Here is a 16,957-nt window from a genome sequence, read left to right on the forward strand (position 1 = left end):
AGGTCTGGCTCCTCTACCAGCGCCTCGGGTGGAGGCTTCTGGGTTATGACTCTGTCTCCTCTTGGTTAGGGAGGAAGTCTCTATTAAAATAAAAATAAAACCTCCATGCAACGTAGGCTGAGCCCTGACACACAGACTGAGGAGGTATGGCAGCAGATTTTTAAAATATACAATAAAAGCCTCAGTTAAACGTGAGATGCACCCCCACTTGGCACGGAGCAACCCATCCTGAGCAACACCTTCCACGTGACACCAAGTGTCCCCACTGTGCCCTGGTTGGAGAGACTAGATACGCAGCATTTCTGACTCCACACCTGGTCAGTTGGGCAGGACTAGTACACTGGATAGCTACAGTGAAGATACACAACATCCACTTACTTTCTGGTCAGGGCCTGCCTCCTAACTTCCTGACAGACAAATGTGTACATGCTTACAGCTACGGCAATTTTTTCCAAAGTATCATTTATTGAGCACCTACTATAAGCTAGCCCACCCACACACGCTAGGAAAGTATTTCCATTTCTAATTAATTCACACTCATTTATTTCTAAATAATTTATTTTAATTTCTAACATACATAATGACATTCTTTATTTTGATCTACAGTTCTCACACCTTGCCAGATGGGTTTAGTTTCTTCTGAACACTGGCTCAGAGAACTGGAGCGGGTGCGAAGGAGAGGCCAGGGTTGGGATCGCCCAGTTCTCTGGTCCCCCCACTCCTCTTCAGTAACTGTCAATCTTTGCAACCCGGCAGGGGCTCAGCTACCACAGTGACCCATCTCCAGGCATGGAAAGGGTGACAGTGGTTGTCCCAGCTGTTCCCAAGCAGCACACTTAGGGAAAGGGGCGACGTGTGCCTTTCAGTATTTGAGCCAGGGTGTGTGGAAGACCACCTGGGCAACGGTGCTTGAAGGAGGAGCAGTTGGCTCCATTTTTCCTGTACTGAGGTGTGCAGGGCTGGCTAAGAGTTTTCCTTATCCTTCGGCTTACTCTAAGCAACGAATATGGGTCCAGCTGAGGTGCTGGGGTAGTCTTTGAAGACAGCACGTGTGTTTCCCTTGGAACCCCCACCTGCTGCTCCCTAGGCACACTTGTGGTTGTGGGGAGCCAAGGGATCCTAAGTGCAGCTGTGAGGAAGACTGGCTGGAACAAAGGCTTTGACCCAGGCCAAACCGGGTTTTACTCCTTCATGAGGAAAGGACTGGCTCGAGGAACAGTGACAGACTGGCGGGAAGGCCATGAGTGCCGAGAGCTGGGCTGCATAGGAGGCCTGCATTCCCCTTCACAATGTGCAGAGAAAAGGGTCTGCAGAGAGTAACCTTGTCTTAGTTACTCTTCTCTCATTGCTGGGACAAATACCCGACACTCAAAATGAAGGAAGGAAAAGTTTATTTAGCTCACAGTTACTGGAGGTTTCAGTCCATACTCATCTGGGTCCAAGGCAGAGCAGCACAGGGCAGAAAGCAACCTTTCATGGCGGTGGCAAAGAACAAGAGTGCAAGGGAGGGGTAGCAGCAGCTCAAGCAGCTAGCTTCTCTTCCCACCTTACATTGTAATGCAGATTACCTGCCCCAGGGTAGAGGAAGTACTCACACCTATGGGTACTTCCCAGTACTTACCCACCTATAGGTAATCCCAGCAGTACTAAGACCCATAATCTCAGCCTTGGATCACACATAATCCCAGGGGATCATGAGTTAACACAAACTCTAAAGTCCTCACCCCATGACTGCATGAGGCTTTGGGGGGACAACTAGACACAAACCATAACAAACCTGCACTACACGAGTGGGGTGCAATCTAATGTCTGGGGTCAGTGCTTCAGCTCCGATGTGCAATAGTCCCAGCCCCAGGGAATCACAGCTCTGCCTCAAGGCTCGATCCCAGCCACGGCGTGGAGCGCTGGCTCTTCATCCCGTCTCCTCTCAACCCAGCCCAGGATCCTGCTTCGTTAAGCAGCTGAGCCCAGCCAGTCTCAGGACCAGGGGCAGCAGTGCTCCAGGTGGCGGCTCTGTTCGTGGGGACTTTGCTTATGCGCAGAGAAAGTCCATACCCACACTTGGAAGGGTTAGAAAAGGGTTAGGCAAGTGTGCCTTTAGTGTGCCTTTAGTTTTTAATCTGAAGAGACTTAGATCCAGGGGTGGAAACACACACAGACAGGCAGGCAGCAGTGTTGCGTGTGCTCCCCATGAAGCGGCCCCCGGAGTGTAGACCTTCACCCTCTGCTGAAGCACAGCAGCAGGTGAGCTGGGGGTGGGGGTCTGGGGACAGAAATTGTGGCTCTGTCCTGCCTCTTCTGTTCCAAGTGCATTGCAAAAGTACTTGTCCCGGTGACCACGGAGCTGAGGCCTACTTGGAATCTGAGTGGCAGGATGTGGGTGGCAGCTGCCCCTCTGGAGAGGAGATGCCCAGGAGTGCTCTGTGGAGCAGGATCCCTCAGAACCACGCTGCCAGGTGATCGCCACCAATCTGGGCTCTGCCGGTGGGCGGCTGCTGACACAATCTGCTTGCTGCTGCTGCGAGCGGGCCCGACTCCGACCCCCTCCTCCAGAAGTCCTCTCTAGCCAGCCAGCCACTTGAGCACAGCGCTCAGCACAAGCTGACTTCTTATACCTGGCGTGACATAGCATGTTATGGACTCCCTGTTCAAATTATTACCTGCACTGTGCTCTGGGGACACTGGCATTCAAGATAATGTGGCCAAATATTCCACAAAAAGGGGCTTTGCTGAGTGAGTAAGTATGGGGGGGCTCAAAGAAGTGGGTTTTGGGCTGGGGAGATGGCTCAATAGAACAAGTGCTTCCCTGGCAAGCCCAAGGGCCTAAGTTTAATGCAAAAAAAAAAAAAAAAGTGGGTTTTAATTTTTCAGGTTGTCATGAAGTCTCTGAAGAGACAAGCGACCTCAGGGGCTTCTTCGGGGCTCCTGAGTAGGGAGATTTCTCCCTGATGCTGGCTCTTTTCTCTAGGCTACCTCTAGGGAAACACGCTCCAGATGTTTTCACTTGCAAGTGCCTCTGTGGCCCCCAGGAGCCACCCAGGGCTCTGTGCTGAGGGGTGGGCGCCCCAAGGTTGTGAGCACCCCAAGGCAGGCACACGGCTCCTCCACGGCCTCAGATATAGACCGCAGGCAGGAAGGCTGCAGACCAGCAGGACCCTGGACCTGGGCCGGGGTGGACTGAGGCAGCGTCGGGGACAGAACAGGTGCAGTGCAGAGTAAAAGCATCGTGAGGGAAAGGGCAAGGCATGCTCAGAGCGGAAAATGGGAATTGAAAGGCCGCCGCTTGCACCCAGCCTGCAAAGCTCGGGGCTGCAACGCTGTCCCTTCTAGGTGGGCTGAAGTGGCTCAGCGTGCCAGAGGCCATGCAGCCTCCTGACTGGGCTTCCTCTTCCTCCACGTGGGTGATTAGCACTTCAATTAAGAAGCAGTGCCTAAGGATAGCTCACTACTATTATAGACCGATGGACTATATTGGATTATTTTGCTGAATTCAAGTACCTACAATATTTAAATGGCAATGGAATACCCTTCTCTGACAAAACTGAACAAAAAAGTGGATATAAATGAAGGAGCATTCTGTATCTGTATATACAAAATAGTTAAGATAGATAGACAGCTACTTTCTCTTAATTGAATGAGAAGAAAGATTTGTAGTAATAACGTTTGGACAGGATATCACGTCTGCATCTTGTACTATGAATAACCACTACAAAGACAACAATAAGCAATGTATTAATTATTGTAACTGTCCTACTAACCTGTTTCGAAACTGTCTCATTGCTATTTGTTTCTCAACAAAATTAATAAATAAAAAAAAGAAGCAGCGCCGCTGACGGTGATGGAGGAAGGAAGGAGGCCGGGAGAGACCCGACTAAGCAGCAAGGCAGGAGCGCTGGTCGCTGTCACCAGCCCTGTCCTTCCCACTGCCACGCCCTCCACCTGCTGGATCTGGGCCCCGCCCTTCCTTCCCCTCATTCCTCGCAGCGGCTGCTCTGGAGATCCGATGTGAGATGTTTACGAAACTCAGCACGGCATGCCAAGGACAGGCTCAGGGAGGACAGGGTTGTGCTGCTGGAGGTGACAAAGCAGAACACAGGGTCCTGCTGGGAGGAACGCCCCTGCGTCCGTCGCGTCCCGTTCTGAGGGCCCACTTCATGCTTGGCCCTGTCTGGAGCTGAGGTGACAAAGCAGAACACAGGGTCCTGCTGGGAGGAACGCCCCTGCGTCCGTCGCGTCCCGTTCTGAGGGCCCACTTCATCATGCTTGGCCCCGTCTGGAGCTGAGGAGGAGCACGGAACACGGGGAGCCTGGCGCTGCTCTTGGGCAGCTGTGTACCTGACAAGTTGCGTTTTTACGATAAAGCTCACAGCGAGGCAGGCCAAGGAGCCTGGGTTGAGCAAGAGAAATGAGTTCCAGAGGGTCTGAGGCCCAGCCCATGTAGCTCTGATGGGAAGCAAATGTCCCTGCTCTTGCCAGGCCAGCAGCAGGAAGGAGGATGGGGTCAGCCCAGGAAGATGGGGTGCAAGGGAAGGAATGTCCTGGGGCTCAGGCCCATGGTCCAGGCAGTGTCAAGAGCCAGCTTTCCCAGGGAAGGAGACCGAGACTGAAGGGGTGTTGACAGCTGGCTGCAGGGACACCAGAAGACCGCCTGGAGTGTCCAGAGGTTGGCACAGGGAGATGGATAGAGAATCAAAGTCCCCCATTGTTGGTTTGGGGGAGATCAGAGTTATACAATATGTGTCTGGAGTTTTAAATATAGCATCAACCCTTAGTACAGGGTAATTTTATGGCTAAGATTCAAGGAAGCCACTCCCAAGATCATCCTAGGAGTGGGGACCAGGAGCCACCCCTGTGCTTGCTGTTGGGGCCCCTTAGTAGGTGTGACACTCAGGTTCCAGATCTGAGACCAGCATGGGCACCCCAGTGACTTAGAGCTATCCTGCCTCCAAATAAAAAGATTGAAAAGGGCTGCGGAGGAAGCTCTGCGTGCAGGCCCTGGGTTCACTTCCCAGGACAGAGATAGAGACAGGGAGACTGAGACAGAGACAGAGATGGAGCCAGAGGCAGACAGAGGGGTCCACAAGCATGATTATTTTAGAAGAGTGTGATAACAGGTATTCTTTTTTTCTGTTTTGAAGTCTGGGGGATAGGAGGAAAGTCACTGCATTTCTGTTAGTAAATACTTTCTCACTATTTAAACAAACTTGCAGACTGGCACAAAAACAGAAATAGAAATAAATGAGGTTAAAGGACTTCGCTTCCTTCTGCACAATTTCTGCACTTCTATGAACGCTGCAAGGGCTTTTCCTATTTGAGTCGGGAAAAGCATCCACTGTCCACTGTTTACCCTGTAAAAGGTCACCTGGCCCCGGGGGCTCCCCCCACACTTCTGTCCTCCAGGTCCCTGAGTCCCAGGAAAGCAGATAGTGAGGCCCCAAGTTCGGTTTCCAGCTCGGGGCAGAGGGAAAGAGTCCCAGGAGCCCGAGCTGGCAGGATCCTAAGGCGGCATCTGTGTGTCTGTCTGTCCTCCCTGGGCCTCCACGCACCTGTCTGTGCCCGGCACACCTCCGAGGGCAGGAGCAAGCTTCCTGTCACCAAGGGACCACAGGACAGGACAGACGCCTGGTGGAACAGGGACTGGGAAGCCCCGCCCGTCCTGTGCTCTGCGCCACAGCCTGGTGCTTGAGGCTTGTGGGGTGGCAGCGGGCCACCCTGTGGAGCCCTGGCTCAGGGAGCACCAGCACAGCTTCCCTGCCCAACCAGGCATAGCCTGGCTCCTGCCCAGGCACCCCTGTGAGTCCTTCATGTGGACGGAGGCAAACATGGACAGAACCGCTGAGAGTACGTGTGCGCGTGTGTGGGACAGAGATGATGCGGGTTCCAGACACGCGGGTCACATCTGCTCCGACAGCAGCAACAGCCTAGGTAACGAAGCCCGCATCCCCGTGCCACCCCGCCCACACTCACCGGGTGGTCTGCGTCTAGCTCCGCCCCGTAGCTGAGAATCTGGTTGGCAAATTTGTCCAGCTCCTGGATGGTCCTCGGGAACCAGGGAACTGCAACAAGACGGCAGGAGCTGTGCTGAGCGCAGGGCCGCAGCTCAGCCCACAGACCGGGCCTGGAAGCAGCACGCTCAGCCTGGAGCCCCGAGCGCCTGCGAGTGCGACGCTGTGGCCCTCCTCCGAAAGCAACCTACACTGTACACCGCATCTCAGACTCAGTCCTTCAGCCCCTCGGGCCTTCAGCGGTTCTGCTCCGCCCAGAATATTTCACGTAGCACAGGGACACCCAGAGCTGATCCCTCCAGAACCCGGTGGACTCCTGAGACCCCATCGCCCATCGCGGCTCTCTGCTGAAGCCCAGCCCAGCCAGGGCCTCTGATCCCCAAGCCAGGCACAAAGGTCCAGCCAAAGCACGGTTGGGCAGCCTGAGGCCTGGAGGAAGACTTGGTTATGAAGGGAAGGGAAGGGAAGAAGGAAGGAGGGAAGGGAGGGAGGCCTTGAGGTGGCGGTGGATCCAGGAGGAGCCCAGAGGCCCAGCAGGCTGGCATGGGCCCTGGCACCACCAGGCCTGTCCATCAGCCCAAGCCTTCTACAGCGTCCCTCCCTGTGCCTCAGGTCTTTCACTCATTTAAAAAAAATTTTTTTTTTTTTTTTTAAAGCTGTGTTCTGCAGCCTGCCACGCTCCGGGGACTGTGCACAGCACTCTGGGCACTGTGCACAGCACTCCGGGCACTGTGCACAGCACTCCGGACGGACGAGCATTTCCTGGAATCCTAGGTAAGGTCCAGGCCTGCTCCGGGGCAGGTCCAGAAAGGTTTCCGGCTCCGCCCTCACGGTGGCCAGAAAAGTGCGTGCCTGCCCCCTCGTGGTCAGGCCGGGAAGTGCCGCCCAGGAGCCCACAGGAAACCTGCCTAGCTCTGGGAAACAAGGGGGTGAGCTTGTCTCCACCGTAGAGTCTATTTACAGCCTGTGCAAGGTCTCTCCTGCCCCGGCCAGTAGTAGACACTTCCGAATCCCGTTCTGAAGGCTTGGCTATGAGGGGAGCTCCTGCTGCCCCATACGACAGGCGAGGCTAGAGAGACAAGGGTCTGAAAAGGGCAAGTCCTGAGATGGCCCAGACTTAGGAACTAAAGTGTGGAAGAAGGGAGGAAGATAGGAGGAGACTCGTGGAGAACAAGCTATATGCTGCAAAAACACTGTGTCAGATTCAGGAATATACGTTAAAACCTAAGGCAAATCTGTTCTGAGCTGGGCGTGGTGGTCTACATGTGTGACCCTTGCCCTCCCAGGCTGAGGCAGGACAATTGCAAGCTCAAGCCCACCTTGGGTAACTCAGTGATCCAGTGAGAACTTGTTTCAAAAAAATGTTTTTTTTTTTTTTTTTTTTTAAAGCCAGCAATGTCGGTCAGTGTGAACGTCCTGAGTTCAATTCCAGCACCACCCTCCCACCCACACACCTGTGTTAACCTAGTGCCACAGTATTCATTCAGCTTGCAGCCAGCTTAGGGGTCACCTGCCTTAGGGGACTATCCTCCTGTCCCAGAGGCCCCTCTGCTTCCTAAAATCTGCACTCTCTCATCTAAAGCCAAGATAGCTTCAGTGCGAGGGACTGTGGTCCTTCTTCCGGACGGCAGCCAGGCTTCTCGACCTGTGGGACATTTTCCCAGCACCTGGCCTGCTCCGCTGCTGTCCTACCCAGACTTGGCTGGGACAGCGCCGCGGTCCCAGTAGCCCCTCACTTCCCAGGTCCTCAGCCCTGGAGCTTAGGTTGAAGTAACAACTCTCACACACACCTGTGGGTCAGCTGGTCCAGTCAGGGTTCAAATGTGGGTTTAGCTGACTCCACAGGCTCTGGCCTGGACCCCAAATCCATCCTGCCACTTAGGGGGAGGTAACACAGCCACCTGGTTAGGAGGGCTAGCTTGGAGCCTGCCCACAGTGACACAGTCCACTGTCACAGTAAGAATGACAGCTGGATCCTCCTGGCTCAGTGACAGGCCTCAGCACTGTCCCTCCTGTCCTCAGAAGAGGGCAGCAAAGTAGGAGTGATGATGGCCCATCCTCAGAGAGGGTACTCAGCACAGACTGGGGGCTCTGGCTGGACTGCCTTGCTTCCCACTGCCTAGATGCTGCTGCTGTCCCGAGGGCTCAGCCCCATGCCTGCCCATGTGGCCCAGAACCTAGCTTCCCTTCTTTTGGTGACTAATGTGTCTCTGGCCCTCCTTTCGCAGTGATTCTGTCATCTGCCCTGCACAGCGAGCACTCTCAGCCCAGGAGATGAGTTAGAAGCCCTCAGCAGAGCCCTCAGGAAAGCACCTCCTGGGAGCCTTTCAGGGTGGCACCATCAGGACAGGGGGCCGCTCCCCTCCTCCCTGCGACGCCTCGCTGATAAACCCCAAGGCCCCTCCTGCATGCAGTCCTGCACCCCCTAGGCTGCACAGTCCTCTGGCCTGGGACCCTGAGCTCACAAGGGGGCCCCAAGTGGGTACTGAGACCTCCCGTGGGCCAGGAGCTGGAGGGCGACAGGAGCTAAGTGAGAGTGCAGATTCGGCAGTGTGGAGAGCCCAGAAGAGGAGGGCGGGCTAAGGAGGTGAAAGTGGCGTCGATGTTGCTTGTCACTTCCCTTACTTCTCTCCCACTGTTGTACAATTGACAGCTAAAAAGTGCATCTGCTCAAGGTGCACCGTGCAGTGGCTTGCCATGCAATGTGGGGTGGCCCCCAGTGACATTCACGAGCACAGTCCTTACGTCGTGCGCACCCCCTCCCGCGTGTGCGTGGTGAGGACACCTCAGAGCCGCGTTCACAGTTTCAAGCATAAAATAGGTTATTGTCAATTGTCCCCGACACAGTGCTGTGCATCAGACCCTGGAAATCGTTCATCTGACCACGCTTGGATCAACACCTCCCCATTTCTGTCTTCCCCCAGCGCCAGGCAACCCCTGCTCTATCCTCTGCTTCTATGAATTTGACTTGTAAACTCCAGACCTGAGCGAGATCATAAAGTATGTGTCTTTCTGTATTCCACTTACTCCGCTTACTTAGTAAAAGGCCCCCATCGTTCATTGCTACTGTCCCAGCCCGCAGGACTTCCTTCCTCTTGATGAATAAATAATAACTTGGCCATTATATGCCACATTTTCTTTACCCATCAGTACAGAGCCCTAAATTGTTTCTCTATCCTGGCTACTGAGATTAATGCAGCAATAGATTTGGGAATCCAGGTATTTCCTGAAATGCGGATTTTACTATTCCCGGAAGTAGGGCAGCCAGACTACAGAGTAGCTCTTTAAGAGGAAGCCCTGTACTGTTTTCCTTCATGGCTTTGCCAATTTGCATCTTTGGTAACTGGTCGGAGGCTTCCCTTCCCTCCATGCTCACTGGTTTTTTTCTTCTGTTTTATTTCAGTACAGGGATGCTATTTTAAAAGATATTTTGTGTCTCTAAGCTTGACCCAAATAGTCATGGCTCAGGCTTCTCTGGGGCAGCCAGGCTGGGTCCCGAGTCCAGCGCGCATTTCCCCCTTATCTCAGAGATTGCACTGATAAAGAGCCCGGCCACAGGGCCAGCCAGGCCAGGCTTCCATCCTGTCTCTGCCCTTCCTGTCTGTGGAAGGAAGACAAGTTATTGGGGGTCAGCCTTTCTGTCTATAAAATGGTGACAACAGTATCACAGAGCACTAAACTGTAAGAACCACAAGAGGCTGAGGAGTTAATGGCTGTGACATTAACTATGCCGAGGACAGTTTAGGCACATAGTAATGTCATCATTGAGCCATAAGCTACTGCAGGTATTGTACCTCTGCACCTACACAGGCGCCATTGCTAGACAACCCTGTGTCCTGGAAAGACAGGCAGTTGTGTCCGGTAAGAGCGTCACAGAGCACAACACACGAACCGAGATGGCTGAGTAACAGCCACCTATCCGGTCCTGTCGTGTAGCTGGCCATCACTGACACAAGCCCATTGTACAGCAAATAACTGCGCATATTTTCATACATAGACAGGGTACCTTCTCCTGGCTGAGCTCACTGTCACATAGAGAAGATAGCAGAAGGTTTTTGCACACCAGAAAGCACGTCACGTCGTGAGCGCTCGTGTCTGGGGCCACAGCGCGCCTCGAGATGCTCTTTCCTGTCACCGGGGAAAACGAGCGCCATAGCGGAGGGGACCCATGGTAGTACGGTGACCGCCGCCCTGGAAATGGTCAACGGGTCCCCAGGGAGCTAAGAGTGGCAAAGGAGGAAGAGGAACGCGGAGGGAGGAGAGAGCGGAGCTGGGCTGGGAGCTGGTTCTCCACGTCGCTGCAGCAAGGACAAGCTCCTGACTGGCCTCGGTCTCCCCGCTCCGCACACGTGTTGGATTCACTTTGCCGACACCCGTGGAGTCCTGCGAAGCCAGCCGAGTGCCCCCAGAGCCACCAGCGTCGCCAGTGGGCTTCCTTCCCGCGACTGCATTCGCTCTGCACCCGGCCCCGCCCCCCGCAGCGCCCCGCCACTTCTCTCTGTCCTGCTGACTCGGCCTCCCAGAGTGCGGGGCTCACAGGGTCCCCCTGGGCCCCTTTGCTCCCCAGTCTGGCTGAAGCCTATTTGCTCCGCCAGACTGAGCAGCTCACGTGGCCATCTCCGATGTGAACGGCAGAGGGCGCCGGAGGACTTGGCTGCAGGGCTTCGCAGCGACCTCTCGGGAAAAGCAGCCAGAAGGGCGATTAGAAGGGAAGGTCCGAGCTGCCCTGAAGGCTGTGGTGCCGAGCGCCGGGGGGCCTCTGGTGGCCTTCCAGCCCACGACCCTCCGGGGTACTCCATGCTGGTGCCCAGCTGACCCCGGGGCCTGGTGCCGAATGACCGCTGCTCCCTGCTTTCTTTCCCCCTTTGCCAAGTGACAGTGTGCCCAAAGCTGTCATGGATGTCGGTGAAGACTGAAGGGAGCTCGCTGCCAGAACGCAGGGCTGCTGAGAACTCTGCCCGGCACCTGGCCGGCGCTTGGTGAGAACTTGGCGCTGTTGTTACTCCCGTTGTTGTTCTGTCATCGTGAAGGGTGACAGGACTGGGACACCGCCAGGCAGAGCACGGCCTCTGCCCTCCCAGGAGGCCTCAAGGTTGAGGCTGTCGGGGCCACTATGCAGAAAGACCAGCTGTCACCTTGGAGTAACAGGCCAAGGACAGGACAGCCACGCCCGAGAGGTCAAAGTAGAGCTCTGAGGTTGGTGGCAGCTTCCTTCCTGGCTATGTGGAGGATGAACAGGCCAAGGACACCAGAACCAAAGTCAGCATTTTTCTTTTAATGTTGTGTGTGTGTGTGTGTGTGTGTGTGTGTGTGTGTGTGTGTGTGTGTTGGGGAGGGGGTTGTTGTTTTGTTTTGTTTTTGGTACCCAGGATCGAATTAAGGGTCTTAAGCTTACTCTACAACAGACAGAGCTGAATTCTTTCCTTCCGTTGTCTCTTTTTTTTAAGCTCAAAGCTCCTAGCAGGTGGGCTCCATGATTTGGGTTCACTGATGGGTAAAATGAGGCAAGAAGTCGAAAGGATTGACTCCAGACCGCCATGGAGGTGGGGCTGAGAATAGAACTCTACACCCTGCGGGGCACCCCGGGGTAGGCTGGTCTTGGACTCCCGGAAGGAGACAGCAGGACCCAAGAGGGACTTGCAAGGATGACTCTGCCCTTCACCCAGCCTCCCAGGTACAGGGGTGGCAACTGGAAAGCACCTGCTTTCTCCTCTCTTCTGGAGTGAAGGCTGCGGGTCCTCCCACCGCAGCCCCTGCTGGGTCTCACAGAGCTGGAGAGTCTGACCCCCATGACCCAGGCCTCTGTTTGGAAAAGTTAAATCAGATTAGCTCATTAATGACCTTGCCAAATACCTCGAGGTGGGCAGGCGGCTGGGCTGGGTTAATGAATGACCGGGCCGGCTGGCGCAACAGAGGTCCTCTGTACAGCCAGCCTCCCGGGGACCAGATCATTAATAAATATTGATTGGGCCCCAAAGGAAGCAGCCCACTGGAGAGCCGGCCCTGGACACCCACATCGTGGTCCCATTAAGTCAGGGTCAACCGCTCATCTCGGACGCCAAGGGGCGGTGGGCTCAGGAGTGTTGGGGCCGGAGCTGCTTCCTGGCTGGGGTCAACGCAGGGCCTGAAAGGACGGCAGCACCTCCGCCCTCGCGCCAGCCCCAGGGTGCAGCCAGTAAGGCACCCTGCCTGCCTCCGGCCGTCTGGGAGAAAGCAATAAATCCTGCCGGGCTCGGGCCCAGAATAGAAGGGCGCTCTCAGCCCGCCACCCAGGCTCCCGGGTGTCTCGGCTGGGGGCCACCAGCCCAGTGGGGGACGGAGGCTGAGCTGTGACCTCTTGCACAGCCCCCGCTAAGGGAGGGGCCGGCCGTCTTCCTTATCCTTTCTCTGCAGGGATGTAAAACTTCCCAGGAGATCTAGCAGGATGGCTAAGGGTAACCAGGGACCAGCGTTGTCCTCTGCACACTGGACAGAGCAGCTGCCCACCTGGAGGGCAGATTCAGACCAAGCTCCTGCACTGTGTTCCCAAGTTAAAGTGAGACTGACCAAGGGGCAGAGGGCAGCAAGGGAGCTAGCTGGGGCACATTCGAGGGTAGTGAATAGACAGCAAGAGGAGCTGCAGGGCTGTCCGCTCTGGCTGCTGCCCAATGTGGAACCACCTTTCCAGGACACCCTCCAAGACATAACAATGCATAAAGGTGCCTACTGGCAGGGTGCCCACTCCTTCCCCAAATTCTGTCCTGGCAATGGCTCCTGCGGCTGGAGTTGCGAACCCTGGGTCTAACTGCCCATGCGTGAACCAACCTCTTCAGCACATGTGGTTGTCTTACCACGCCTGGCCCCCTGCACCCAAGACCAGGCTTGGGGCCCCAGCTGTCCCCCCAGGGCAGCCGCGCAGTGTGCTGAGGACCACGGCTCACGGAGCACAGGCCCTAGTGTGGTTTCTCCCCAGGGATCACACAGAGGAGGAGGAGGAGTCATCAGAGCAGGAACTGGCTCAGGGCATCAGTGTGGGCCAAAGAGAAAAGAGGTGGCACGGTGGTCTCTGGATATCAGAAAGGGAGTGGGGCAGGAAGGTGCTTCCACTGGGCGGGGCTGGGTTAGTTTTAGCACGCGTTTTAGTCTACACACAATAATCGCAATTGCTTGGGGAGTTAGTACACAGACAGCAGCATCCTGATCATCTCTGTCCCCCCTCCTCCTGGCCTGTCCCCTTCTCCACTCCACAGGTCCCCTTCCCGTCCCCTCTGCCTGACCCCCTGCTACCCACCAGTGCTCTTTCATTTTACTCCTTAAATTATCTAACGTTGGGCTTCTCATCTGAGAGACACCATGCCACACGGACCCTTCTCTGTCTTCTTTCCATTTAGCGTCATGGCCGCAAGATCCAGCGATTGGCCTACAAATGACTCCAATCTACCCTTCTCTATGGCAGAGGAGTGCTCCGTGGCATGGAGATGCCTTTGTTTATCTATTCCTCAGCTCAGGGGCCTTCTGTCCACTCCCGTAGTGCTACAAATATGGGTGTACTTGGATCCCTGCCATACAATGTCTTTAACTCTTCAGAAAAAATACCTAGGCTGGGCCAAATGGGATTTGTAGTTTGAATTTTTTGAGGAATCACCACGCTGATTTGCATACTATGGGCTGTCCTCATTTACATTCCCACCCACAATATGGAAGGGCTCCTTTTACCCCACCGCCTCACCAGCATTTGTTGTTTGTTCTGCTCTGTTTTGCTGTTCTAGGGATAGCCATTCTCCCTGCTGAAGGGTGGAATCGCAATGCTGTTCTGATTTACATTCTCTAATGGTCAGTAGGCAGGATTTTAAAAAGTAGCAGCCACATAATTTATAACACACTAAGGGACAAGGGAGAGTGATGTCCAATGCTACAGAAATGTAAAGGAAGATGAAGTGAAACAAGAAAGACTTGTTTTGGTCAGGGGCGTTGCCAGGATGGGAGGATAGGGAGGAGGAGGAGACTGAAGGAGAGAATGAAGAGAGAAGCAAGAGAGGGAGACACGGAGAAGCTGGTTTCCCACGGCCTGTAGAACCCACAGCCAGGGACTGGTGCCAGGCACGGGAGGGAAGGCCCAGCCCTGGGCGCTTAGGGCAAAAGCATGCGGAGACCCTGCCACCCTGGCTGCTGGGCCCGGGAGGCCTCCTGGTAGCTGCCTGAGCATGGTTAGCACCACAGCCCTGGAACTGGAGGTGACAGGTGGCGTCCTCCTGGGTGAGGTCACAGGTCACTGATCCCACCACGCTGGGGGAAGGTGCTCTGCCTGCTTCCCCCTGACGTTTACAGTCAGTGGGCTGGCCCCAGTAGCCAATCAAAAGGTCAGAAGAATTGGGATTCCAACTCTGCTCCACCCTAAGGTGCAGTGTGCAGAGTGACAAAAGGCTTGGGATGAATTACTGACTCAGTGGGTCCTGTGTGCCAGGGACTCCACGCAAACTCAGTCATGTGATCATGCCAGCTCTCTTCACTTTCCAGTGAGGAGGGGGAGACAGAAGGGGAGCAAGCCCTGGCCAGACAGGTGCAGCCTGGGCCTGGTGAAGCCGTGAGGAGGGCCAGCAACTCCCGCTGCTCTCAGCTAGACTCCTTCATCTGTTTCCTGTTGGTAAGGCCAAGAACAGTGCTTTTTGCTCCTCGTGAGTGTATTGCTGTACAACTGAAGTGGGACAAGGAATAAGGAAGAACTGTAGGAGCTGGATTCGGCATAGAAGGGAGAAACTCTCCCTAGCGTCCACACCACTGGAAGCCTATGACCTGGATGAGGCTGTAGAAACTGCAGTGTTTCCCTCACTGGGGGACAGAGCTCAGCATGGACACAAGTAGATGCCAGCCACAGAAGAGCCTCTGGTCCTCCTTCCCTGGGCTGCATCTTCTCTCCTACAGAGCTGCTTGTCTCTGGGGGTCGGAGTGCAGGAGTCCTTCCCAGCTGGCAGGACTCGGGGGAACATCAACAAGTCCTGCTCGTCTCCAGATAAAGACTGAAGAAGGCTGTCCATCTCCTGTGATTTTACAAACATGCAGATAGTGGTCTCCTGCTGACCTCAGTCCACATGCAGCTCTGCCCTGACCCTGTGTGGGCAAAGCAAAGCATAGGAGAGGAGGGGTAGAGCCCCCGATCCTGCCCTCCAGCCCTAAGCAGCTTCCTTTCGAAAGGCCTGCGGCCTTGTGGGAGAAAAGTCTCTCTGTGAGCCTATTCTGGCCCACACATGTGTGCGTTTTGCCCACAATCTCAGGGGAGTCTCAGAACCCTTCCAGGAAGCTATTCTTCCCTTCCCCAATCCAAAGTGACCTGAAAAGTCCATCTTTCACAGCACAGGTGTTCAGGAAGGCAATATTAAAGCAGAAAAGAGAAAACTTGAGGGGTGGGGGGGAGAGGTGTGCAGAGAGGAGGCGGTACGAGCTCGTTGCTTTGTCATCCCATCAATAATAATCAGTGCTTGCAAGATGGGTGCATGTGTGGATGCATGGATGGACGGACAGACAGAAGCAGGCAGATAGATGCATAGACAGACAGAGGGATGGACAGACAGATGGACCGATGGACAGATGGATGGACAGATGGATGGATGGATGGACAGACAAGCTATACAGAGAATAGATAGACACATTCCTGTATGCATACATAAGCAGGCAGATAGATAGATAGATAGATAGATAGATAGATAGATAGATAGACAGACAGACAGACAGACAGACAGACAGACAGACAGACAGACAGACGCATGAATAGATGAATGGATGAATGGATGGACAGGACAAATGATAAATAGACATCCAGGAAGCCCCTCTCTCTGCATAGAATACAGTTGTACCAGAAACCTGGACTCACTTTGCCTCTGTAGCAGGACTCTCAGATTTGAACCACAATGTGAACAAATGTACTAAGGCTCCCTTCTGGCCTTGTAAAATAACCTCGCAGAGATACATTCCTCAACAAGTGACGCCCCAGACCTCATGTCGCGCAGACGTTCCCTCGGGCTGCCTCCCTTGGCTGCAGCCTGTCTCCGTGTAGGCATTTGCTGCCCCCTGAAATGCAATGTCATGCAGAAGACTCAAAGGGAAAGGTAAAAGGATTAGCAGATCGATCGATGGCCAATATTAATGCTCTTTCATGTTGGGTTGAAGAAGGATTTGAGGTCCCCAAGAGAGGGGGGAGCTGGAGAAGAGATTTCAAGGATTCAAAAGCCTCTCTGGATTAAAATCCTATTAAACTCCCACCAGCTTCTCCAGGAGGCAATTGAGAAGGTTGGGGTTTCTTTAACATGTCACCATAATTAACCTTCCTTTAAGCTGTTTTGGGTGGGGAACTTTAGCAATTAAGCAACTGAAAAACTTTCATTTTCTGTCACCCACATGGCTTTTTGAATGGTCTGAAATCTAGAGTGAAAAGTGGTTTAGTGTAATTGATTTGAGGGGTTCATGTCTCCTGCTCGAACCTGCTGTCAGCCTCCCTAAGATCTGAGCCCTTCATTAAAAAGGCCATTTTGTTTGGAGAAAGATTCAAAAGTTCTGCCCTACTCCAGCTGTTCTTCCTGTCACCGTCTTCCCCCTCAGCCTGCAGAAAGAGGGACTGCGCAAATGGGCGGATGTTTCCCATATAAAGCTCTGTTTTGAGCCCAAAGCCGGCTCACAAAACACTTACACCCATGGGGCTCCCCACCTCGGGGCCAGCAGCAGCAGGTTAAGGTCGGTTGGGTGGGGACAGCTATTATGGGATGGTTGGCCTGGCATTCTAAAAGCAAGTGGCAGAAAGTGCATGTGCCTTGAAGGCTTGGTCTTAGCGGGCTTTGCCTTCACCAGGTGACATGTTCTTTGCCCCCAGCTCTGGCTCCAGGCCCTATCTGCTGCACAGTGAGTGAGGAGCAGAGGGTGCTTTGCGTGTGTGCCTCCCACCCCAAGGCTCTCTGAAAACAGGAGCCCCCATGTGCTTTCAC

General features: G+C 54.4%; 1 protein-coding gene across 1 annotated transcript in view; it reads right to left on the minus strand.

Moving 5' to 3' along the window:
• Nucleotides 1-16,957, minus strand: part of Pah (phenylalanine hydroxylase) — a 57,079-nt gene that overhangs the window by 15,732 nt on the left and 24,390 nt on the right. The window contains exon 4 of the mRNA XM_004623848.2: nucleotides 5,968-6,056. Coding sequence (XP_004623905.1) covers nucleotides 5,968-6,056 — 89 coding nt within the window. The remainder of the gene's footprint in view (nucleotides 1-5,967; nucleotides 6,057-16,957) is intronic.

The sequence above is a fragment of the Octodon degus genome, unplaced genomic scaffold (genome assembly GCF_000260255.1).
Source record: "Octodon degus isolate 3935 unplaced genomic scaffold, OctDeg1.0 scaffold00004, whole genome shotgun sequence".
Lineage (NCBI taxonomy): Eukaryota > Metazoa > Chordata > Mammalia > Rodentia > Octodontidae > Octodon > Octodon degus.